The 24,039-nt window shown below is 45.4% G+C and overlaps 1 protein-coding gene across 15 annotated transcripts in view; it reads left to right on the top strand.

Annotated features, from left to right (window-relative positions):
* The window catches only part of ACACA (acetyl-CoA carboxylase alpha), a 328,053-nt gene extending 306,700 nt beyond the window's left edge, over positions 1 to 21,353 (top strand). For 13 of the 15 annotated variants that reach the window (XM_032280776.1, XM_032280784.1, XM_032280783.1 and 10 more), the window contains 4 exons: positions 8,523 to 8,677; positions 9,330 to 9,500; positions 17,348 to 17,484; positions 18,952 to 21,353. In XM_032280776.1, the coding sequence (XP_032136667.1) occupies positions 8,523 to 8,677; positions 9,330 to 9,500; positions 17,348 to 17,484; positions 18,952 to 19,075 (587 nt within the window). In that variant the 3' untranslated portion in view covers positions 19,076 to 21,353. Of the gene's footprint in view, positions 1 to 8,522; positions 8,678 to 9,329; positions 9,501 to 17,347; positions 17,485 to 18,951 lie in introns of those variants that run through there. The other 2 variants (XM_032280778.1, XR_004269722.1) reach the window with 2 other exon arrangements.
* Positions 21,354 to 24,039: the final 2,686 nt, after the last annotated feature.

Below are 24,039 nucleotides of genomic sequence, written 5' to 3'. Positions count from 1 at the left end.
TTCCCAGTATCCTGACCTGCCAGACATAGGGAGGGAAAATTAGGGATGGAGAATAATGAAGACTGCAGAGGCATATTTCTACCAGAAGAATTCAGAGAATTTTATGCTATTTCCTGACTTTTTTATGTGGATATGCCTGCATGGAAACACAGAGACAAGGCTGAAGGGGCAACACTATTTTTTTTTTATTCCTATTTGGAAATCTCTGGGTTTACTATTAATATAAAGATTTTAAAAAATAGGAACAGTAGAGCACCACCACTATTGTAAGGAGCTTTAGGGTTAAACATCCCGAGAGGATTGCTGTTAAAATCAATATGCAAATGTGGGTATATTTAGATAGGTATGGCCCCCTTTGAAGAAAAGCAGATATATGAAAATGGAATTTAAAAAAAAAAACTAGATACATTGGGAGAAATTATTCCCATTACAAAAGGATTATTTGCCTTACCAAAGGATTCACTGCAGGGTTCCTCATAAAATAGCTCCCTTAAGGCATTTAAAACAGGATCTGATTTACGCAGTTTTTCAAGAATGCTTTTGTGTAAAGAAAGGCACACCTGTTATGGATATAGAAATAGTTTTGCAGGATTTTTTTTTACCCTATCTTACTATCTTTGTAGAAAAATTTCTCTCAACATAGAAAATGTGATTACATAGATCTTTTAAACAGCTACTTGTGTTTGTACTTCTGAATCTTAATAAGATTCCAGTCTTTTTTATGCTGATTTTTCAGAAAGTCTCAAGGTTGAGGGATGGAAGTATGTTTTAATATCTGAGATGTTCAGGAGCTTTCTGGGGAGGGTAGTCCAGTTCTTATCTCTAGCATCATAAATATTGAACCAATCAAAGCAAATTGCTTTCTTAAGAAAAGGAAGAAGGGCCCATCAAAGTTAAAATTGGATTTAAATTTACATAGGCTTCTTAGTATAACTTTTTTTTTTTTTGAGACGGAGCCTCGCACTGTCGCAGTGCAGTGGCGTGATCTCGGCTCACTGCAACCTCTGCCTCCTGGGTTCAAGCGATTCTTCTGCCTCAGCCTCCCAAGTAGCTGGGATTACAGGTGCCCATCACCAAGTATAACTTTTTTAAAAGTTGAGAATGTTTTTAAAAACACTTTAATATCACATTCTTTTATAAAACATTTTCCCTGTATGCCAGATTAGGATTGTTGTTACATAAATGAGGAACTCAGCTCAGAAAAGGAAAAAGATTTCAACAGGGTCACTAGGGCCTTTGGCTGAGCAGAGAATTTTTAGTCTACCAGTCTGATTTTTATTCTGGGCTTTGAAGATGTCACCTCCCCCAAATCCTACTTCGAACATGTAGTTTGTTCATACACAAGCTAGGGCTGGCCTTCTCCTGGCCTATTTAAGTGTCACGGCTGGGCAAAAAATGCCTCCTGCTGCAGCAATCATTTGTTTCCTTTGGGAGTTTCTCTTCCGCTTTTTCTTTTTTCTGTCAGACACAGATTCTCACTCTGTCAGCCGGTCTGCAGTGGCATGATCATAGCTCTCTATAGCCTCAACCTGCCAGGCTCAAGCAGTTCTCCCACCTCAGCCTCCTGAGTAGCTGGGACTACAGGCATGCACCACCACCCTCAGCTAAGTTGTAAATATTTGTAGAGTTAAAAATCTCTCTGTGTTGACTGGGCTGGTCTGAAACTCCTGGCGTCAAGCAGTCCTTCCCGCCTCAGCCTCTCAAAGTGCTGGCATTACAGGCAAAACCCACCATGCCCAGCCTTTCTTCACTTTTGATCCCGTGGAGGAGAAATGTGGCTTTTCATTGTATCCTGGCTCCAAGGAACACCTGATAGGCCACCATGCTGCAGACACTTTCAAGTCGCTTCGAACTGTTTTGTTTAAGGAGCATGGGCTTGTAAACCAGGTTACCTAGTCCAAAATCACAACTCCACCATTTCCTAGCTTTGGCCTTGGGCAAGTTGTCTTTTTTGTGCCTCAGTTTCCTCATCTGATCTTTTAGGATTGTTGTAGGATTGAGATGAAAAGTACTTAAACAGTACCAGTGCATAATAAGATCTCAATACTGTTAGCTCTTCTTATTTGATCAGTGATATTTCCTCTCTGTTTAACACTTTTAAATTTTTAATTAGAAGTTTGCATTTTTTTGGATTTCATGGGGACTTTTTTTTTTAAGAGACAAGGCCTCCCTCTTTCACCTACACCAAGCCTGTCCAACCTGTGGCCTGCAGGCTACATGTGGCCCAACACAAATTTGTAAACTTTCTTAAAACATTAGGAGATTTTTTTGCAATTTTTTTTTCAGCTCATCAGCTGTCATTGGCATTAGTGCATTTTATGTGTGGCCCAAGATAATTTTTCTTCTAATGTGGCCCAAGGAAGCCAAAAGATTGGACGCTCTTGGCTGGGCATGGTAGCTAACGCCTGTAATCCCAGCACTTTGGGAGGCCAAGGCGGGCGGATCACAAAGTCAGGAGATCGAGACCATCCTGGCCAACACGGTAAAACCCCATCTCTACTAAAATACAAAAAACTAGCCGGGTATGGTGGTGCACGCCTGTAGTCCCAGCTACTCAGGAGACTGAGGCAGGAGAATCACTTGGACCCTGGAGGAAGAGGTTGCAGTGACCCAAGATTGTGCCGCTGCACTCCAGCCTGACAACAGAGTGAGACTCCATCCCAAAAAAAGATTGTACACTCTTGACCTAGGATGGTGCAGCAGCACAGTCATAATTCACCACAGCCTCAAACTCCTGGGCTCTAGCGATCCTTCTGCCTCAGCTGCCAGAGTATCTCTGGGACTGCAAGCACGCCTCACCACACCTGGCTAATTTTTAGGGGCATGGGAGAGGAAAGACAGGGCCTCACTTTGTTGCCCAGGCTGGTATTGAACACCTGGGCTCAAGCCATCCTCCCACCTTGGCTTCCCAAAGTTCTGAGATTACAGGTGTGAGCTACCACACTCGGCATTTTTTTTCAGACAGGGTCTTGCTTTGTTGTCCAGGCTAGTCTTGAACTCCTGGCTTCAGGCAATCCTCCCAACTTGCATAGGGACTTTTTATTTTGGATAGGAAAGGTTGGGAGCAACTACCTTTTTTCCTCCTGTTTAAGCCATTTCCTAATGTAGGATTCTAGAAAAGAATGACTTTTCTCTCTGTAGCATATTCTTAAACACACTCACACATGCGTACACACCAACTTGCTTTCCTAAAAACCCTGAGGCCCTGCAATCTGGCTAGAAAAGAAAGAAAACCATTTCAAGATATTTAATTGTACAGGGAGCTTACAGGATTGATCGAGAGCTTAGCTTTTTACAATAGTCCAGTGAATAAGAAATGCTCCTGACAAACGATCAATGATAGGATAATCACTCTTTATCCCCCTCCTCATTCTTACCTTCTTTCTTTCAGGAGAACAGGGTTCAGAAGTCAAAAATCTTTATAGACGCCGCTTTTAAATTAAGCAGAAAATAGACATTGACATATTTGTTAATCTCCCCTAAATCATTACTGGGGCTGGCTGCTTTGCTGTACAAGGAGAGAGGGACCCTTGGTGTGCAACACATGAATATAACTGGCCTAACAGCAGCCTTTTATTTTTAGAAAATAAAATTTTAAAAATCCTTTTTTCCCTAAAACAAAGCACACAAATCCTTGCCCTTTTCATGTGCATTTAAAAACACATATATTCTCCACTTCAGTCTTTGCTTTGCTTTGATACTTTTTTGAGGTGGGTCTTGAACCATAATCAGAGGCATTACTGAAGGAATCAACAAGGCAGGATTTGGAGGAATGCCCTGTGATCTTCCTACTCTCAGGAGGGCCAGAGCATTAGAAGTGTTTATTTTGTTATTCGTTCAAAGCTCTAGAATAGCTTGATTGAGAGGGCAAGACCTTTGTTAGCCCAGAAGCCAGTATCCCCCATCCTTCCAACTTAGTGAAGCCAAAGCCCGGTTTCCAGAAAACTGTCCTCCTCGGCCCATAGCTGCTACCTCCTCTGCAGCCAGTGCTGACCCTTGCTCTTAACTCCTTGCTAACAACAAACCAATTCTCCAGCTGCTTTCCCTGCAGTGGCCCACTGCAGGATATCTGCTTGGCAGCCTTCAGTCCATTTAATGTGGAAGAACACAGGCTTTGGAGAGAGCCAGACCCTCGCGTAAATCCTGACTTTCCCTCTTAAGAGCTGTATGCGGCCAGGTGCAGTGGCTCACCCCTATAATCCCAGCAGTTTTGGAGGCCGAGGCAGGCAGATCACCTGAGGTCAGTTCAAGACCAGCCTGGACAACATGGTGAAATCACGTCTCTACTAAAAATACAAAAATTAATCGGGCACAGTGACGGGCACCTGTAATCCCAGTTACTCGGGAGGCTGAGGCAGAAGAATCACTTGAACCCAGGTGGCAGAAGTTGCAGTGAGCCAAGATCGTGCCACTGCACTCCAGCCTGGGTGACAGAATGAGACTCCGTCTCAAAAAAAAGAGCTGGATGTCACTGGGGAAGTCCCTTTATATTTCAAAGCCATGGTTTTCTTACCTGTAAAATAGATACCCTGGCTATAAAGTTGTGTTGTCGTAAGGATGAGAGATCATGTACCTGAAGCAACTGGGAAAGCACTCAGTAATACCAAAGTATTCAGCTTGGCAGCAGTGTTAACAGCTGAACAGATGTAGGTATGTAGATCTGAATTGTGCATGGTGACTGTGAGCTATGTGATCCTGAAAGATTCGAGTGCAGTGCCTGGTACACAGTAAATGCTCAATAAATGGTGTGATAGATATGGTCCATGTATATGTGCGTTCAGGTGCAGAGAGGAAGAATGTTGTAAGCGTCTAGAACTCTTCATCCCTGTTCAGCCATGTCAGTGGTCTTGCCATCCCTTTGCTCCTAGCAGGGCTGTGACCTTATTGGTGTATTGGTTCTCGAACTCTCAGTAACAAAAGAAGCAACTCCTAAATCTTAGGCCTGCCTAGGAAATTGCGTCCGAATGAGGACTATTGGAGACATTGTCCTGGTCTTAGTTATGGAGTTGGGACAAAGATGGAAATTTTATCAGCTAGGAGTCTGCCATCATCACTTAGCCTTTCAGAAATTAAAGGACACTACTACTGAAGCACTTGTCTTCTGCCCAAGTAAGCAAGAAGAGACAGTGTAACAGTGTTCACAAGCTTTGGGACCCAAACTGCTGCATTTGAGTCTTGGCTCTGTCACTTGCTAGCTTTGTGACCTTGGTAAGTTATGTAAATTCTCAGGGCCTCATCTCCTCACCTGTAAGATAGAAATAATAAGAATACCAGTCTCAAAGGTGGTTGTGATAATAAATTAACAGATATAAAGCACTTAGAATGGTGCCCAGTACCCTATAAATATTAGCTTTGATTATTGATTGTATGCATTAGATAGCCAGGAATAAGTTTTCTTTTCCAGCTTATCTAATTTTAAGAACTTTTTATTTGATAATAATTTCACAAAAAAGTTACAAGAATAATACGGTGCTTTTTTTTCAAATTCACCTATTAATATCTGATCCCATTGCTTTATTATTTCTGCACACTCACATAATAAATACATGTATTATTCTCTCTTGCTCCAAATACGTATGCATTTTCTTTGAGCCATTTGAGAGTAATCTGTGGACCTCATGCTTTTTTTTTAGAAAAGAGTCTCAGTCGCCCAGGCTGGAGTGCAGTGAGGCCATCTTGACTGACTGCAACCTTCTCTTCCTGGGTTCAAGCAATTCTTGTGCCTCAGCCTCCCAAATAGCTGGGATTGCAGGCGTGTGCCACCATGCCCGGCTAATTTTTGTATTTTTAGTAGAGACAGGGTCTTGTCATGTTGGCCAGGCTGGTCTCAAACTCCTGGCCTCAAGTGACCCACCTACCTCAGCCTCCCAAAGTGCTGGGATTACAGGTGTGAGCCACCGCACCCAGCCCTCATGCTTCTTTAGTCATAAATATTAGTGTGGATTTCTAAGAACAGTGACTTTCTCGTACATAACCACAATACATTTATCAAAATCAAGAACTATAAACATTTATACTACTGCCTAATCCATGATTCATATTAAAAGTTTAACAGTTGTCTCAATATCCTTTTTAGCTTTTTTTTTTTTTTTTTTGGAGAGGGCAGCCTGAGATCTGACCTAAGGAGCACACACTGAAATTCATTGTCAAGTATTTTTAATCCCCTTTAATCTGGACTGATTCTTTGAACTTTGTTTTTCATGATTTTCACATTTTTTAAGAGTGAGCCACTTTTTTGTAGCGTGTTTCCTCAGTTTGGGTTTGTCTTCTATTTCCCCATGGTTAGATTCTGATTCTGCTTTTTGGGCAGGAATGTTGTGGAAGTCATGTTCTGTCCTCCTCAGGACATCATCAGGAGTCACGGTATCAGTCTGTCCTATTGGTAATGATAATGTAACTACTTGTTTAAGGTGTTGTTCACTAGGTTAATCTACTATAAAGTTACCATTTTCCCCTTTGTAATTAATAAGTGATTTGTAAGGAATATTTTGACTTTGTGAATATCCTGTTTCTTATCAAACTTTAACCCACTGGTTTTGACATCCATTAATGATTCTTGGCAGAATAATTTACTGTGATGCTTGTAAAACAGTGATTTTTCTAATTCCATCATTTCCTCTGCACTTACTGTTCTGCTGGAAGAGACAGACTTCCCTTTTCCGTTTCCCTCATTTAATTACTTACATGAGGGTGGACTGGTAGATTCTAGTTTCATTCCACAAATATTCTCTGGTAATAAACATTTATTCGAGTGCTCATTGTCCCAGATTTGGCCAGTGGGAACACATTCAAAACTGGCTCCTGCGTTTTTCTAACATATCCTCATCATTTTTTGAGGGCTTCCTTGCTTTTTGTCACAACATACCCCAGGTTCATCTGATGTTTTCCCTGCCTCAGCCCTAGAATCAGCTATTTCTCTAGGGAATCTTGGTTTCTTTCCGTGGAGGAGGGAAAACATTTGCTTCCCTACTGAGGTTGTTCTGAGAATGTCCCATCTCTGAAGACACTAGCCAGCCCTCCACCCCTCAGCCCTCCACCCCTCAGCCCTCCTGCCATCAGTCCTCCAGGCAGATCTACGCTAGAATGTGTGGGCCTTTGTGTCGTCCCTTAGGTGGGGCCCGGTGCCTTCATGCTGTTTAGGTGTGTTGGAAGGAAGGCTGCTGAGGGGCCGGGGCCTAAAGCAGCAGATCAGTGGCACCTTCATCACAGTTTTAAAATGGCGATGAGCTTAAAGAAAGAGGTGGAGTTGAGCATCCAAAAAACTCATAAAAATGAAACTAAGTACTATAGTTACATCCCTCCTGTTAACCTGTGTTTATGTATAATACTTATGGCTCAGTCAGCAGCCCAAGGCTGTTTGTGGCATATGATTCATAGTGGTGTAAAAAACAAGGCCTGTTCCCAGACAGGCATGCTTGAAATAGACCTTCCTCTTCTGCATCCTATCACCTGTGCTTATGTATTTATTTGTCAGCTTTGGTGACAAAGCACTTCAGGTTGTCCCTAACACCAGGGGCTGTCACCTATTGCTCCTTCAGCTAGACTTACTCCTCCTTACTAGGCAGGCAGCTAAATTTTCCGTATTGATTGCAGATGCCATTCTGAGAGTAATTAAGAAGAAAAGCACACCATAGCAACACCTCTACTGGGACACTATTGATTGGGGGCGGGGGTCCCTCCTTGTTATAAGGAGTTCCAAAGTCTCCTGTCTGTTGAGCCAGGGTACCGTGTGCAGTGATCCAAATGAGGTTTGCTGACTGCCTTTCTCTTTTTACATCCTCCTTCTCGTTTAGCCCAAGAAGTAGAATGTCTTTGTCACTCGGTCAGGGATTGGCTCTGGCAGTAGCAGCCCAGGCAGGAGACCACAGGCTAATACACTGAGCTGACTCAAGACACGCCCATCTGGCTCTAATTCGTTTGAGTTCTGCTAATTAGAGGTTAAACGTATACAAACTTGAGATTAGAAGCCATGAAGTACTATAGCTTGTACCTTTAGGAGTTATTCAGGTCCTTGCCAAGTTTGGCAGGTAACTGGCATGTACACTGGGAAACAGGAGCTGCTAGTTTGTGCTTGGAGCTTAGGGGTGCCCTCACCACACCCCACATGTGGAATAGCCCAGCCGCTTTGATGCTGGTCAGCAGGGATGGGCATGGTGTCAGCGTGCAAGTACTGGACTGGGGAAGGAGGCGCCTGGGTGGTATCAGCAAGATGCTGCAGGCCTCCTAGGTGGCTGCTTGCACCTGCTCAGGGAGAGGCATGGGAGAGGGGCTGTCATCCTGCCTTCACACTTGTGACTGCCACAGGGAAAAGAAGACATGTGGGCTTCCTGTGGCAAGGTAAAGACTGGTCTCGCATCTTGTAGGGTCCTCTTAATCAGCAAAGAGCAGAGAAGACAGCGGAGAGCCAGGACACAGAGGGAAGTGGGGGCAGGCTAATGTTAAGCTTCCTGTGATGGTGGCTGCTGCTGTGCAGAGATTCCTGGTCACTACAGAGGGTAACGGGCAGGTGTATCTAATTGCAGGCACCCCAGAGCTAAGCACAGCTGAGCGGAAGGAGTTGGAGAACAAGTTGAAGGAGCGGGAGGAATTCCTAATTCCCATTTACCATCAGGTAGCCGTGCAGTTTGCTGACTTGCATGACACACCAGGCCGGATGCAGGAGAAGGGTGTTATTAACGTAAGTACAAGGGTTGCCACTTCTCCCGACTTGTCAGAGGCCCACAGGCGAGCAAGTGTGTGTGTCATGCACACAGGCTCACACGTAGGGAGCTACAAAGGCCAAATTAAAACAACTTCTGCAGATCAAAACATTTTCAGTATTTTTTAGATTTTTGCTTTTTCTGTATCTATTACCCTAAAATTTAGACTTCCATTAATTCCTTAGGAGGCAAGCTGCATTTTACTCGTGGGAAACTGAGTCACATGTGCCTTCATTGGTGACAGGTCCTCAGGATATGAGTTACTGTAGAGTCAAGATTTCTGCAGCAGCTAATTCATAATTGATCTGCAAGTTGATTGATCCATCTTCTCAAAACCAATTTCTCCCAGTCTGGTTATCTGGGAACTCACAGCCTCTTTCCCAGAACATCTCAGCCATGTGTGGGATCAGCATTGGCCAGGCCCAGGGCTGTGCACAGTGCTGCAAACAGCAGGGCATGTGACTGCATTTCTCCCCTGGGGGACAGCTGGAAGTGCTAGAAGTTTACAGCCAGCTCTTGGGTCTGCGAAGCGCTTGCCTGGAGAATCAGTGCCTGTGGGTTTCCCTCCAGACTGAGCATTGAGCAGCAATTAGGACCGGGCTGACTAAGCTTATTCGTCTCTGCATGTAGGATATCCTGGATTGGAAAACATCCCGTACCTTCTTCTACTGGCGGCTGAGGCGTCTCCTGCTGGAGGACCTGGTCAAGAAGAAAATCCACAATGCCAACCCTGAGCTGACTGACGGCCAGATTCAAGCCATGTTAAGGCGCTGGTTTGTGGAAGTGGAAGGAACAGTGAAGGTAAGTGGGACACTCACAGAGAAGCCTTTTTCTGAGTTCCTCACACCACCTGAGGGCTGCGAGGCCCACCAGCTAAGAGTCCACAGGCCTCTTAAGGGCAGGAATGGAAGGGAAACAGAGCTCCAAGCTGTTTCCTCCCCCAGCAACTCCCCCTAATATGTCACGCCATGACATCTTATTAGAAGAGGTAGTAGGGCATATTTGCAGCTCACACAGTCACTCAGCAAACCTTTTTGAATGCTTACCATGTACTAGACACTGCATTAGATTCTGGGGGCATTGTAGTGAAAGAGGCAGATGTTGTTCCTATCCACATAGAGCTCACCATCTACAGGGGCAGACAGATAAGAGGTCCACGTTAAACACAGCAAAGGGCACAGTCAGAGCACAGAGAGAAGACCCTTGACCCTCTCTGGGAAGGATGTGGGAGAGTCTAAGAAGCCTTGTGGAGTAAGGGATGGCTCAGCAGAGGCTGGAAAACAAAGCAGAAATGAACCAGGGGAAAAGGCTGGATTTGGGGGTGATCAGGGCTTAGGAGGAATGTTCCTGTAGAAGGACTAGCATCATCCTAAAGCAAGAGTAGCATGCATCAAAGGAGCGCCCTGCAACTGTTTTAGGGCGGCTCAGAGACTGGGTGCCTGGTAGGAAAAAAGGGCAGGGGCATGATCATGCAGGAGTTTGGACTTTTCCTGAGGCCTATGGGAAACACCTCAGGTATTTTAAGCACTGGAGTGACATGCACCAATTTCTGTTTTAGAAAGACCACTCAGGGGCTGTGTGGAGGAGGGAATTGGAGGGGCCAAGAGCAGAAACCAGACAGGATATGATAGGCAGGAGATGTCATGACTACAACTGAAGAGCTGCTAACTTGCGATCAGAGATGGAAGAAGCATCCACCCTTATGCAGGGAAGGGATCTACGAAGCTGGCATTTTCTTGGGGTGATCTCACAGAGAGGGCTCATGACCTAGAGCAGTGACCCTGCTGAGATGGTGTCACTGGTGCTGCAGCCTCAGTGTTGGGGATGGGGCAGGTCTCAGGCCAGGATAACCCAGCAAGGGCACCAGCATTTGCCCCTGGAATAGCAGGCTGCACAAGACACTCCTTGGGAGAGGATGGGAAGAAAAAGGTGGCACTCTTATTTCTATTTATTTTTACTAACAAGAAGAAATTAACCTTTATTAGGAACTAATAGATGGATTAATCATATACACATTTTATCAGAATATTGGTAGTATGTGCTCAAAATATATTGGTCTTTCTCATCACTATGTGATCAAAAGCATTTGGTGGCTACCAGGTTAGAGTATTGATGGAGGGCTGGGTGGCTGGTGGTGGCCTGAAGCATCCTGGTCCACAAAGAGGGGCACTCTGGCCTCTGCCTAGAAAGTGTTGCTTGAAGCCTCTGCTAATCATTCTCAAGGAGGAACTCCAAGCTTTGCTGTCAGTTTTGAAGCCAGTGAATTGGGGTGCTTCTAGGATTCATCTTGTGTTAAGTCTGCCCATTTTTTTTTTTTTTTTTTTACGACTGAAAAGCTTCTTTGGATAAATATTTCAGATGTGCAGTCGGGGATCACAGCCTTCTCCAACATTTGGTTCAGGTTAAGGTCAGTCTGTGGCATCATAATTGAGTGAGACAATTTTGTCAGTGGCTACTGGCAGCTTCTAGTGGAAGTTGGCATTGAAAGTCATGCAAGTGTAAAATAAGAGGTTGTTCTCCAGTTAAGAGTGGCCGGCTAGGTAAATGGAGTGTGTGTGTGTGAGTGTGGCCAGGAGAGGCCTGTACTGCCTCCCTACCACATTAGTCACTAATGGATGTGTCCAGCCTCAGTAGGCACAAGGATGAGGAGAAGGAATAGCTTCCCTCCAAGCATGAAGCAACTAGATAGGCCCTTCAGTTGTTCCTTAGCATCCTGCTCCCAGGGGGACAGAGCGTTTGAAGAAATAGGTCATTGCCATCTCTTATCAATGGAGAGAACAGTTGACCACGTACGTACAAGCTGCTGGCTGGAACTGATAGACAGAGGAGAACTCCAGCCCCATAGCTCAGAAAGAGGCTGCCTAGGCACTGGCAGCCAAATATGCCGAGCATGGAGGCTTTTCCCTTATGCCCAGCTACAAAAGGCAGCATTCTCCTGAGCTCTCTGAGAGGAAAGCCGAGGAGTGAACGTGAGGACGGGTGATCCTATGATGTCAGGGCATGTGGCTTTGAAACCTCCTTCCATATTCTGTAGACTCAGCAGGACCTAGTTTAGTGTGGGTTGGGTGATAAAATCTGTAGTGCCCTTGAGAGAAGAAAGGGTTGCAGTGTTCAAAAGCCATCTGTGTGCCTCTGAAGGCTTGATGTAGAATCTGCTTGCTGTTTGGAAATGGTTTAAACCACTTTTTTTTTTTTTTTTTGGTTCTTCAAACAACGATAGATATTGTGTGTTGTGCTTCTCAAGTGCAAAGACTGAGTCTAGACCCTGGCTTTGCACCAGGAAGTGACCCTCTAATCCTTATTGTGGTTGGTTACAGGTAAGAAAAGACATTTCATGATAGGCATCTATTAGCCATGCCGTGTGTTGTTTTTGTTGCAGAGAATTTGTTTTCTTAATCTTAATCCTGAAAACAGAGATTCTGGGACAGAAAATTGAAGACACAGTGATGTTATATAACTGAGCCCTGTAACTCTTTTGTTTTCCTTAGAGGTATCTGTTACCATGAGTTATGGGAGTTGGTTTGAATCCACTGGGACAATCCTACTGTAGAAAATAGTAGGGTTTATGGTTCATAGTTTCACTGCAGGCAGAAGCAAAGCATCACTACAGCTCCTTGACGAAAATAACAAGAACAGTAGTTTAAATTGGGTCATAAGAACGTGGTACACATTTGTATCCTGGGCATGTTTTCTCTCTTGATTCTTATATCCAAAATTTGAAGTATGTGGTTTTTCAAACAGGCTGATTGATCTATTGCTTCACAAAGCCCAGTAGTAGAAATTGAGATTAGGAGTCTGCATGGAACAGTGAGAATGTGGGTTTTGAAATCTCATAAACTTTGAGATCCCAGCTTAGTCATTTACTGGCATGGGCATATTATTTAAGCCGCCATTCCCTCATCTGTAAAATGGGGGCGATGTTTATGTCATGGGCTTCAGTGAGTTTTAAATAACATGATGAGTAAAATATGGAGTATAGGTCAGATGTGGCATCTCATACCTGTAATCCCAGTGCTTTGGGAGGCTGAAGTGGGAGGATCACTTGAGGCCAGGAGTTTGAGACCAGCCTGGATAATAAAGCAAGACTCTGTCTATAAAAATTTTTTTAATTTTCTGGATGTCGTGGCACATACCTGTAGTCCTAGCTCCTCAGGGGGCTGAGGGAGGAGGATCGCTTGGTCCAAGGAGTTTGAGGTTATAGTGAGCTATGCTGGTGCCACTGCACTCCAGCCTGGCCAACAGAGTTGAGACTCTGTCTCCAAAAAGAAAAATTATGGAACACAATGTCTGGTGCTCAGTAGACATTCAGAATATGCTAGTTTCCCTGCCTCCATATTAGAAGGTTAAAAAGATAATAGCAACATAGATTTAAAGATGTACAGCTGATTGGCCTGGGCGGAAAGGGGGCTGGCTCCTGAGCAGTGGGCACTCAGATGCTCTTTGGTTTGACATGCTCTCATGTGCCCACATCCTGATGCCATGGTGCGTTCTTACTGTTCACACACCTACCCACTCACCCTTATTCTGGATTTCCAAGTGAAATGAATGTTCAACGGAAGCCCCTGTGAGGATCATAGAGGAAAAAGCACTATTGATAGGGTCGCTTATTTCCACTGACTTCAAAACCTGGCCTCAGGCTACTGATGAATAAGTCTCATACACCAAACTTTTCACAGGGCCAGGCAGGAAGGAGGTAAAGTAGAACCTGGAAAGCTTTGCTTGGCCCTGCTGTGGGCCTGGAGCTGAGATGGGATTGGCTCACAGGACGGTGGGGTCTGGTGGCCACCCTAGCCCACATGGCCTTTAGCTATTGTACTCTAAAGCCTCTGAAAAAAAAAAATCACATCCTTTCCTGGGCTTTTGTTGGATAGGGCTTAGCCTTGCAAGTGTAAGCCTATTGAAAATGTCTTTCCAAAATATGCATAAACCCTGGGATGTGTATGCCATTCCCACCCGCATCAGGCTGCGTGTTTCCTTGAAGTCTACAAGGGCAGAAATGGGAGGAGCCTCCCTAGCTGGAGGTGTCTCCAAGCAGCTCCCAAGGTGAGTTATTGGTAGGGCATAGTAATCAGGGCTCACATCCATCAGGTCGTGCCCTGGTCACTCCCTGGCCTTCTGAACCATTGTCTAAGGAGGACTTAACAGCTATCCAATATGTTAGAAATGAAACTTTGCAAACAGGTCATTTAGATGTTGTGAGATAGACTAATTACTACATAAAATTAGTGAGGCTGAGTAGTGCCTGAGATACTTATCCGCTGATGCAGAGAGGAAAGTGTCTGTTGAACATTCATTGTAGGACAGGCCACTGTTGTGATGTTGAATTATTGATATTTTATTGGTAAAATGTTCTGATACAGATGAGTGGCAGACAGGTGGCATGTGGGCCCAGGCCTGTCATGAGGTTAGCAACCCAGTATATCATATTTGTTTAAAGTCCACACTGGAATACTAGGAATGACGGGCCACATTTTATTTTCCTTTTTTTGTTTGTTTTTTTCGTCTCACTCTGTTGCCCAGGCTGGAGTCTACTGGTATGATGACTCACTTCAGGCTCAACCTCCCAGGCTCAGGTGATCCTCCCCTCCCACCTCAGCCTCCCAAGTAGCTGGGACTGTAGGTGCATACCACCCCACCTAGCTGACTTTTTGTAGAGACAGGATGTTGCTATGTTGCCCAGGCTGGTCTCCAACTCCTGGACTCAAACAATTCCCCACCTCAGCCTCCCAAATTGCTGGGATTACAGGCATGAGTCACTGTGCCAGACCCATTTTCATAATTTTAAGGAGGGAAATAATAAGGCTTCTTCCTGGGAATAAGGTTGGCCTATCCTCCTGGGTGACCAGAATTAATGAGTCTTAACAACTGTTCTAAGCAAACAAGAAATTGTAGTCTCTGGCTGTGCACAGTGGCACATGCCTATAATCCCAGCACTTTGGGAGGCCAAGGCAGGGGAATTGCTTGAGCCCAGGAGTTCAAGACTAGCCTGGGCAACACAACGAGACCCTGTTTCTACCAAAAAAATGTTGCCAGGCATGATGGGGCATACCTGTAAATCCTAGCTACTCAGGATGCTGCTGTAGGAGGATCACGTGAGCCCAGAGTTTCAGGCTGCAGTGAGCTGTGATCATGCCACTGTATTCCAGCCCAGGCAACACAGAGTGAGACACTGTCTGGGAAAAAAAATATATATATAAGGACTTCGTAACCCAGTGGAAGGGAGCTTGCTTTTTCCAGGTGGAACAAATTAGCCCACAACAGTATAGTAACCCTCCCAGGTCTGTTGAGAAAAACTAGTGGCACTATGGGTACATCAGTTTGTTTATTCTTGCTAAACATGCAGTTGATGAGGACTTGAGACCCCTTTCCTTCATGTACTCTAGGCTGTCATCTGTTGGGGTTTGGCTTGGTCATTGTCATCCAGCTGTACTTTGCGTAAATAGCAGATCTTTTATATAGGGCCCATATTTTCAAGCATCTGAAAAAATTTGGAATGCATTGCTCTAATCCTGTCTGGGAACTTTTCAAAATGTTTAATTTAAACACCTAGCATACTCTGGCTGCAGGAGGGTAAGGCAGAAGAGTTTTCTCTAGAGGGTAGCTGGCTTTCCAGTGTAGTGTCTAAGCATCGTTAGAAGCAGGCATCTCGTTAGCTAATACATTACACCAATCAAGGAGAGTTATCTTAAGCCACAATTAATCTGCTCCCTGGCATATGTTGATAGGAAAGCATCATGCTGTTTCTTAATTAAAAGCAAACGGATTAAAAATGATTAATAAGAGTATTAAATATTCTCCTAAACTAAAGGCTTTGGGATTCTTGGGTAAATCTAAAAATCTTGGGTTTCTTTTTTTCCCATTCAGAAACCCAAGAAACATTTATTGTTTTATTTTTCCCTCCCCCCAACTACCCCAATCTTCATAAGTAGGGGAATGTGTAGAAGTCCTGAAACCATGGAGCACAAGTGTAAATTGCCAATGATGGGAATGGAAATGTTGAAATTTAGGTGACAGTATTTAGGAGTCCAGGGGGACTTATCCATGTGGGGCGTGCAGCAAGCTGGGTCACAAGACTGAGTTCAGACCATGTTATGGGAAAAGCAGTGCTCCCCCTGCCTCATGGATAGGGGCTGATGTGGCACCTCCTTTCCTTAGGCGCAAAACACTTTCTCAAGGCAGTTTAGCCTTGAGAGATGCTCGGAGTCCTGACCCAGGCACAGAGGGAGAGCTCGCTCAGCACCCCAGCTGAAGAATTGCTGATCTGCTTATCAGTGATTACAAACAGAACTGGGCACATTTGAGTCAGACAAAGAAATGGACAAAGAACTAGAAGAGCCATACTGCTGATCCTTAATCCTGGGAAGCCTTCATCCTTCCCATGTAAAGAACTCCTTAATTTTTAGAAACAGAGAAATCAATGAAATGACAGACATTAAATAACCACAGTCACAACTAAGTTGGCAGCTAAGTTACAGACAGGAAGTGAGAATCTGAAAAGGAACCATGATATTTGAAGGCACGAGATAGTTAGAAAATAGCCCGGTGGTCAGTTTCATACTGCCTGAGGCCTTTTGAAGGGTGTGATGAAAACATTTCCTCTGCAGCCCAGTAGTCACAGCTGTGGCTTTGGTGACCTTGCTTATATACAGGCTTCCTGTAGCCACTAAGCCTCAGAGTCCCCAACACACCCACCTATTAAATTACAGCACCAAACTCATTGTCATTCTGACTTTGACTTCGTTAGTGATAACAGAGAAGGATAGCGCACCTTTAAATGACGAGCTTTGTGTTTAATTACCCAAACAAAATGACATAAATATGAATGAGCCCTAATGGTGGTACTTGGTTTTCCGGAAACCATTAACAAAACGATTCCTAAATGATTTTTAAAGAAAATGAGAGGAGAAGAGAGCAAGGAGAAGGCTATTAGGCTTCTAACACACTCCTGAATTATTATGTAGTCAACCACCTAGGAAATACTCAGCTAAATGATCTTGAAAAGGAGGCGCGAGGTAGTTTGTTGAGACTTTCAGGGCTATGGACGTCTTGATCCTTTCGAATACTCTCACAGATAATAAAATGGGGCGTAGGTTTCTGACCTGATGGCTCTACCCTGGCAACAAGACTTCCCTCCCATCAGTCCACAGTCCATGCCTCACTGAAAGACGGTGAGCTCTGTCTATCTCAGGAGACTTCATCGATCCAGTGACTGCCAGGCCTCGCTGGGACTAGAGACTTACACTTTAGGCATGTGTCTCAGCTCTCTGAAAGCAAAACACCAAATAGCCTCACCCTCTCAGTCACACTTTACTAAGTAATTTGGGCTTTTCACTGTTTCTCTCAAGTCACTGAATTCTCTTAGCCTTTGTCACATAGGTAGGCCCCTCGAGTCTGACAGGACAGAGTCGGGGTATGAGCACCAATGCTCTCGGCAGAGCCCAGTGGAGGCTTCAGGTGTGCACCTGTGTCTGTAAAGGAAGGGAAGGAGAAGAGGCACAGCTCCTTCCTCCTCCTGCACGATGCCAACAGTAAAGGAGAATCGTGGACATGGAGCACGCTGTTGGAGTAAGCACCCCAAATCCTGAACAGTCAGGGTGTCCAGGCCTGGCCTGACCCCTGGTGTTTGACCAAGAGTCATCTGTTTGCAGGCCTATGTGTGGGACAATAATAAAGACCTGGTGGAGTGGCTGGAGAAACAGCTGACAGAGGAGGATGGCGTTCGCTCCGTAATAGAGGAAAACATCAAATGCATCAGCAGAGACTACGTCCTCAAGCAAATCCGCAGGTGAGACCAATATGGGGAACTCCACTAAAGAAGGGGGCTAATTTCTTTGGAATAAAAGTTTCCAAACAAATCATGAGATGATCGCAGAAACCTTGCAATCTCTGCAGTCTCTTGCTGTTTGAGACAGCTGTAGTTGACCCACAGGTACAACTATGGCCCTGAAGCCCAATTCTTTCAGCTACTGCTCCCTAGGGGCACTCACTAATCTCGGCTCAATGAAGGCTTAGTTCACTGTGCCCACCTCTTATCTCTGAATGCTGATACTCAAACTGGATGAAAGGCTCCGGGAGGAAAGCCAACTGTATGTGTGGTGGTTACCACCTCCTCCCCTCCTCTGTATTCTTCTAGAGGCTTCATACAGAAAAGTTATGAAATTAAAAACAGTACAAAGAACACACCTATATGTGATATCTGTATTGATTCACCTGCTCCATTTTCCCTCCCTTGCTATCACTGGTGAGTGTGCCTGCCCTCTCCCAAATGTGTACTTATTTCTCCTTTTTCCGAACTACTTACAGGTGTTACGTATATCATGGTCTTTACCGCCAAATATTTCAGTGTGCATTTGCTGAGAATAGGGATGTATTTACAAAATTTACAAAAGTGGATCATTTTATGATGGCTTCAGTGACTTGATGATAGCCATCAAGTCACTGAAGCCATCATAAAATGATCCACTTTTGTAAATTTAACACTGATTAAAAACTATCTGAAATCTACCATCTGTGGAATGCTGCTGATGTTGAGTTTGATGTCTGCCCATGGTGAGATGCAGGTGAGGCACTCTGGCCAGAACCTTCACAGGATACCACATCTGGGGGCACATGGGGTTCATTTGCCCCACCTCAAGTTAGTTTCATCCCCTGGTCAAGATGTTGCTCCATTTCTCTACTGTGTAATTACTGATTTCCCCCCTTGTACCTAATAAGTGGTCTGTGGGAAGACACTTTAAGGCCATGCAAGTATCTTGCTTTCATTAAAATCTCCCTCTGGAGATTCTTGCCTGGTGCAGTCTTTACAGTGAGCTTGCAAAATGAGAACTTCCCTACTCCAGCATACCCTCCACAATTACCAGTCACCATGCAGCCCTCACTCCTGCCAATTCATTGCTACATTCATTACTGGTATAGACCCATGAAGTTTTGTGATTCATTACTGGGCTTATTTTGATGCCCAGATTGTCCTAGATTTAGCCAGTGGGAGCCCCTTTCACACAGGCTGCCTTTGTGACATGCCCCCATTGTTTTTGTTGTGAGTTTTTAAATTCTTCTTTCAACATAGCAAAGTGTTTCAGGTTCGTCTTGCACTACCTTGGCTGGATATTTGTAATGTAGGGAAATGAGGTGAGGCAGTGACTAAAATGTCTGCAGTGGACGGTGCACACGTGTTTACTGGGCAGTTCTTTAGCTGTCCTGAGCTAGATGCTTCCGCCTCTCTTTTCTTCACCATTCCCAATCTTCCTTTCAGCTTGGTCCAGGCCAATCCAGAGGTTGCCATGGATTCCATCGTCCATATGACCCAGCACATATCACCCACTCAGCGAGCAGAAGTCGTACGGATCCTCTCCACGATGGATTCCCCTTCCACGTAGGAAGAGCTTCCTGCCTGTCCCTGCCCTGTCTCTGGAGAAAAGGGCTAGAGCTGCTGTTTACAACTGCAACCACTGTAATGAAAGGCCCAGGAGACCCAGCACTGGAGTCCAGTAGCATTTTGCTTCTCCTTGAGTGTTTTAGGTTATGCATGACATCCTGGGAGTAAGATCACAGACTCCCCTCCAGCCCACCAGTCACACCTACCCCATTCAGTATTTATTACTCCGGCTGGGTCTAGTCCTTCACTCCCTGCACAGGATTGAGAAGGCAATGAAAGGTACAAACATGTACCATGAGGTCTCACTACCCAAAGCAGGGCTGCACCTCCTGTCCTGACAGCCCCTTGGCACCCCCAGCACGGGGGAGCATGAGGAGTTGCCAGGCAGTCAGCAGCCCCTCTCACCCCTGGCCCCATGAGCCGCAGCCATAGGTGCAGAGGAGGGCTTGGGAGAGGACAAGCCTCAAGTCCACCGTTTATGACCTCAGCTCTCAGCCCAGCACACAGTAGGCACTGGAGAGGAATGATTCCCAGTTTAACCACACCACGGTACCTTTTATGAAGAAAACTCAGAGCGTAAAATTACTGCAAGCTCCATGGGAACAAAGATGAGGGCAAAACCGTGAGCCAAGAAGCAGAGAAAGAAAATAGACCAAGTTATTCTTAATTTAGGGGACCTCAACCTTGGGTTCAGTCTCTGAGGACAAAGGGGAAGGTCGCTGTCCTGCCTCTCACCTGCATGTCACTGCTGGACTAGCTGTCGCACGTGTCTGGGAGCTGCAAGGCCAGTGGTCCCACAGGCAGTGAAGCCTGAGTTGGCAGAGGAGGAACCAGAGAGACCACCCTTTCTGCACTGGTAGAAACTAGTTACTTATACCATGTGGAGAGCCAGCCAGATAGTCTGTTTTGAGGCCTTGGAATATTGTTCCTGTGAAGCCTGGATTGGATGGTTTTGAGAGCTTAATGGTGCCTCAGAGTCACTCTTCCCTAGTTCCAGGATTACTGTCCTAGCAACTGACATTTCTGTTCTCTTTGGGTCTTGTCTCTTCCCCAGAATGTAGACAGGCAGCAGATGCGCAGGTCTCCCCACAGCTCTGAAAGGACCCTGGTGACAGCTATGCCCTCAGCACCAGGAGCTGGCCTTCCCGGTGAGGGAGGCTTCCAGGAAACCCAGAATCCACATGTCCTTAAGATTCTTTACAACTCAGTCATGGTGCTGCTGTCCTCCAGGCTTACTGGCCCCTCCTGACCAGCATCAGGAGCCTCCCTCGGGTGGTGGAGAGAGTTTACTTTCAACTACTAGTTTATTCAAGAAAAGAATTTCCTGATTCCCCTGTTCCTAAAGCAGGAGTAGCAGGTGACCAGGCTGGGTAGCACCCGGTTCCTATAGTGCAGCTAATTGCATTTGTCACTGACAACCGAGGAGGATAAGGTGTCAGAGAAGCAGTGGTATGAACGTTCTTGGACAAGCTACAGTTCTGAGCCTTAACCCTGTAGCTTACACACGAGTGAGCTCCATGTCCCCTTCTTCAGGAGGAATTCGTGCAGATGGGTTGGCTGGGCTTGTCAATGGCTCTGGATTGCAGATGGGCCCTGTATGGCTGGGTGTGGAGCAGACGGCCCCCCCGGAGTCAGAGCCTCAGCCTGGCTGCCCTGGTGGGAGGTGCGGGTGTTCGGCACCTTCAGAGAAGGGCATGGATGGCGGGGGACAATTCTCAGTCCAGGAAAATGCATTGACCATTGCAGGTCACTTGCTTACCTAGTAAGAATTGGATGCGTTTTTCACGAGCTTATTCTATACTTTTTTGCAATAAATCAAATCCTACATACCTGCAAGTGGTACGAAGTCCCACATCCCCGAGGAGGCCAGTACAGGCATCGCTTCAGAGGCAGGGTGGGTTACCCTCATTTACTTCCCTCTCCCCGCCAAATTATGACACAAACGAGTCCGCTTCCTCTCTAGAACCCTGTAATGCCTCCTCCCCCATCCCCAGAACTCCTCACTGTAGATCTTACCCTAGACGAGGTCGGAGCCACAGAACATGAGCAATCTGACATTCCCACAGCCCCTCAACACACGCAAGGCTACTGAGGCAGGAGTATAAATGGATATTGACCAAGACCTGCTTGAATGGAGACTGCCATATTATCTGTTCTCTTCGTTCACAAAACAGCCTTCACTTGTCTCAGAATTCGATGGACACATACCGTGATGAGCTGGAGCTTCAGACGCACTCTTTACACATTTTGTTGAAATAAACCTCTACATTTGTAGAAGAGTTATAGTTGGTCATTTCAATCCATGCCCAGCCACCTCATCTCTTGTTCTGCTTTTAGCAGGGGCTCAGTGTGGGGCACGCCCCTCCATGGCGCGATAACATCTAACACCCTTTGTCTCCTGAACATGCATAAAGATGATGGATAGGCAGCAAAAAGCTCGCCTTGGCCAGCCCTGTCTTATCAGCTGAATCAAGGTCAAATTCTGAAAGGCTACAAAATGGGGGAAACCCATGGCAGATCAGTTTTTTAGTTTCTGTTGAGATTTTCAGGATAGGAAACTTCCTGCTGAGAGCTGGATGGGAGTCCTTGCGGGAATGTCCCCTCCAAAAAACAATGTCTTTAGGGTTGGCACAAGAAAGATTGCAGCTGTTTATTGAGGATAACAGCTCCAAGCCTTTGAAGCCCAGAGCCCACTGTCCTTCTCAGAAGACTCTTCTCAGCCTACAGGAAGTTGAGAATGCTCTGATAACTCAGTGTAAACACTGGGCCACATGGCCCTTGTTAGAGATTTTAGAGAAGGCCTAAGCTAGCTGCCACACAGCCCTAGCTAACGGGATCTGTGGGCACAAGAAGAGGAAATGCCAGAGGGCCCAGCAGAAAGTAAAAGCCAGGGCAGATTTCAAAACTGCTGAATTTTTAAATATGCAGCCACCCACCAGCCTGTATGCACACACACGCACACTCTTAGCAGAAGGTAGAAGCCTCACTGGCTCAAGATACATCTGCCTAAATCATGGGCTGACCATTAGGCACAAGAGTGGCCCCTATGAAGCTAGGCTTAAAAAATAAGATTTTTAAAAAAGAAAATGAGCAGAGGCTGGGTGTGGTGGCTCAATCCCTGAGAGGCCAAGCCGGGTGGATCACTTGAGGTCAAGAGTTCGAGACCAGCCTGGCCAACAATGTGAAACCTCATATCTACTAAAAATCCAAAAATTAGCTGGGTGTGGTAGCATGCACTTGTAATCCCAGCTATTTGGAGAATCGCTTGAACTTAGGAGATAGACATTGCAGTGAGCCAAGATTGCACCACTGTACACCAGCCTGGATGGCAGAATGAGATTCCATCTCAAAAAAAAAAAAAAAACTGGGCAGAAACTAAAAAAACAAAAAAACCCACACATATTTATTGAATTAAAGGGTCAGGTAGGACAACCTTGGGCCCTTATTTTAGAAAAAGGAAAAAAAGCCAGGCTCACGCTTGTAATCCCAGCACTTTGGGAGGCCGAGGCGGGTGGATCACGAGGTCAAGAGATCGAAACCATCCTGGTCAACATGGTGAAACCCCGTCTCTACTAAAACTACAAAAAATTAGCTGGGCATGGTGGCGTGTGCCTGTAATCCCAGCTACTCAGGAGGCTGAGGCAGGAGAACTGCCTGAACCCAGGAGGCAGAGGTTGCGGTGAGCCGAGATCGCGCCATTGCACTCCAGCCTGGGTAACAAGAGCGAAACTCCATCTCCAAAAAAAAAAAAAAAAAGAACTGGCCAGGCATTGTGGCTCACGCCTGTAATCCCCAGCACTTTGGGACGCCAAGGTGGGCAGCTGGCTTGAGTCCAAGAGTTCAAGACCAGTCTGGGCAACATGACAAAACTCCACCTCTACAAAAACTGCAAAAAAAGTAGCCAGATATGGTGGTACACGCTTGCCATCCCAGCTACTTGGGAGGCTAAGGTGGGAGGATGACCTGAGCCCAGGGAAGCAGAGGCTGCAGTGAACCATGATCATGCCACTGCACTCCAGCCTGGGTGACAGAGCAAGACCCTGTCTGAAAACAAACAAACAAAGCACATTCTGAATAAAATTCCGATACATGCTGCAACATGGATGAACCTTGAAGACATTATGCTAAGTTAAATAAGCCATACACAAAAAACAGATATTGTTTGATTCCACTTATATGAGGTATCAGAAATTATCAAATTCACAGAGACAGAAAAGTAGAATGGTGGTTACCAGGGGTTGTGTGGAGGAGGAACTTGGGAATTACTGTTTTCATTTTTAGAGACAGGGTCTTACTCCACTGCCCAGGCTGGAGTACAGTGGCATGATCATAGCTCACTACAGCCTCAAACTTCTGGGGTCAAGCAATCCTCCCATTTCAGTCTCCTGAATAGCTGAGACTAGCTGGGACTAGCCACCACACCCAGCTAATTTTATATATATATATATATATATATATATATATATATATATATATGTGTGTGTGTGTGTGTGTGTGTGTGTGTGTGTGTGTGTGTATACACACATATATACATACATACATATATACATACACATATACATATTTTGTAGAGACAGGGTCTCACTCACTATGTTGTCCAAGCTGATCTTGAACTCCTGGGCTCAAGCAATCCTCCTGCCTTGGCCTCCCAAAGCACTAGAATTATAGGAATGAGCCACTGTACCAGCTGGGAGTTATTGTTGAATGGGTACAGAGTTTCAGTCTGGGATGATGAAATGTTCTGGAGGTGATGGTGGTGATGGCTGTACAATAATGTGAATGTCTTTAAGGTCACTGAACTCTACACTTGAAAACTGTTAAAGTGGGAAATCATGTATTAATCACAATTTTAAAAAAGGAAATTCTGAAAAGTTGACTAGAGGGACTACACAGATTTGGGAAGACAGAAAGATCAGTGAACTTGAAGTCACAGAGCAATAGAATTATCCAATGTAAGAACAGAGA

Source organism: Sapajus apella, unplaced genomic scaffold (genome assembly GCF_009761245.1).
Source record: "Sapajus apella isolate SASKATOON/1434 unplaced genomic scaffold, GSC_monkey_1.0 scaffold12, whole genome shotgun sequence".
In the NCBI taxonomy this organism is placed as follows: domain Eukaryota; kingdom Metazoa; phylum Chordata; class Mammalia; order Primates; family Cebidae; genus Sapajus; species Sapajus apella.
The sequence above is the reverse complement of the archived record's forward strand: the minus strand, read 5'-3'. Positions and strand labels throughout refer to the sequence as shown.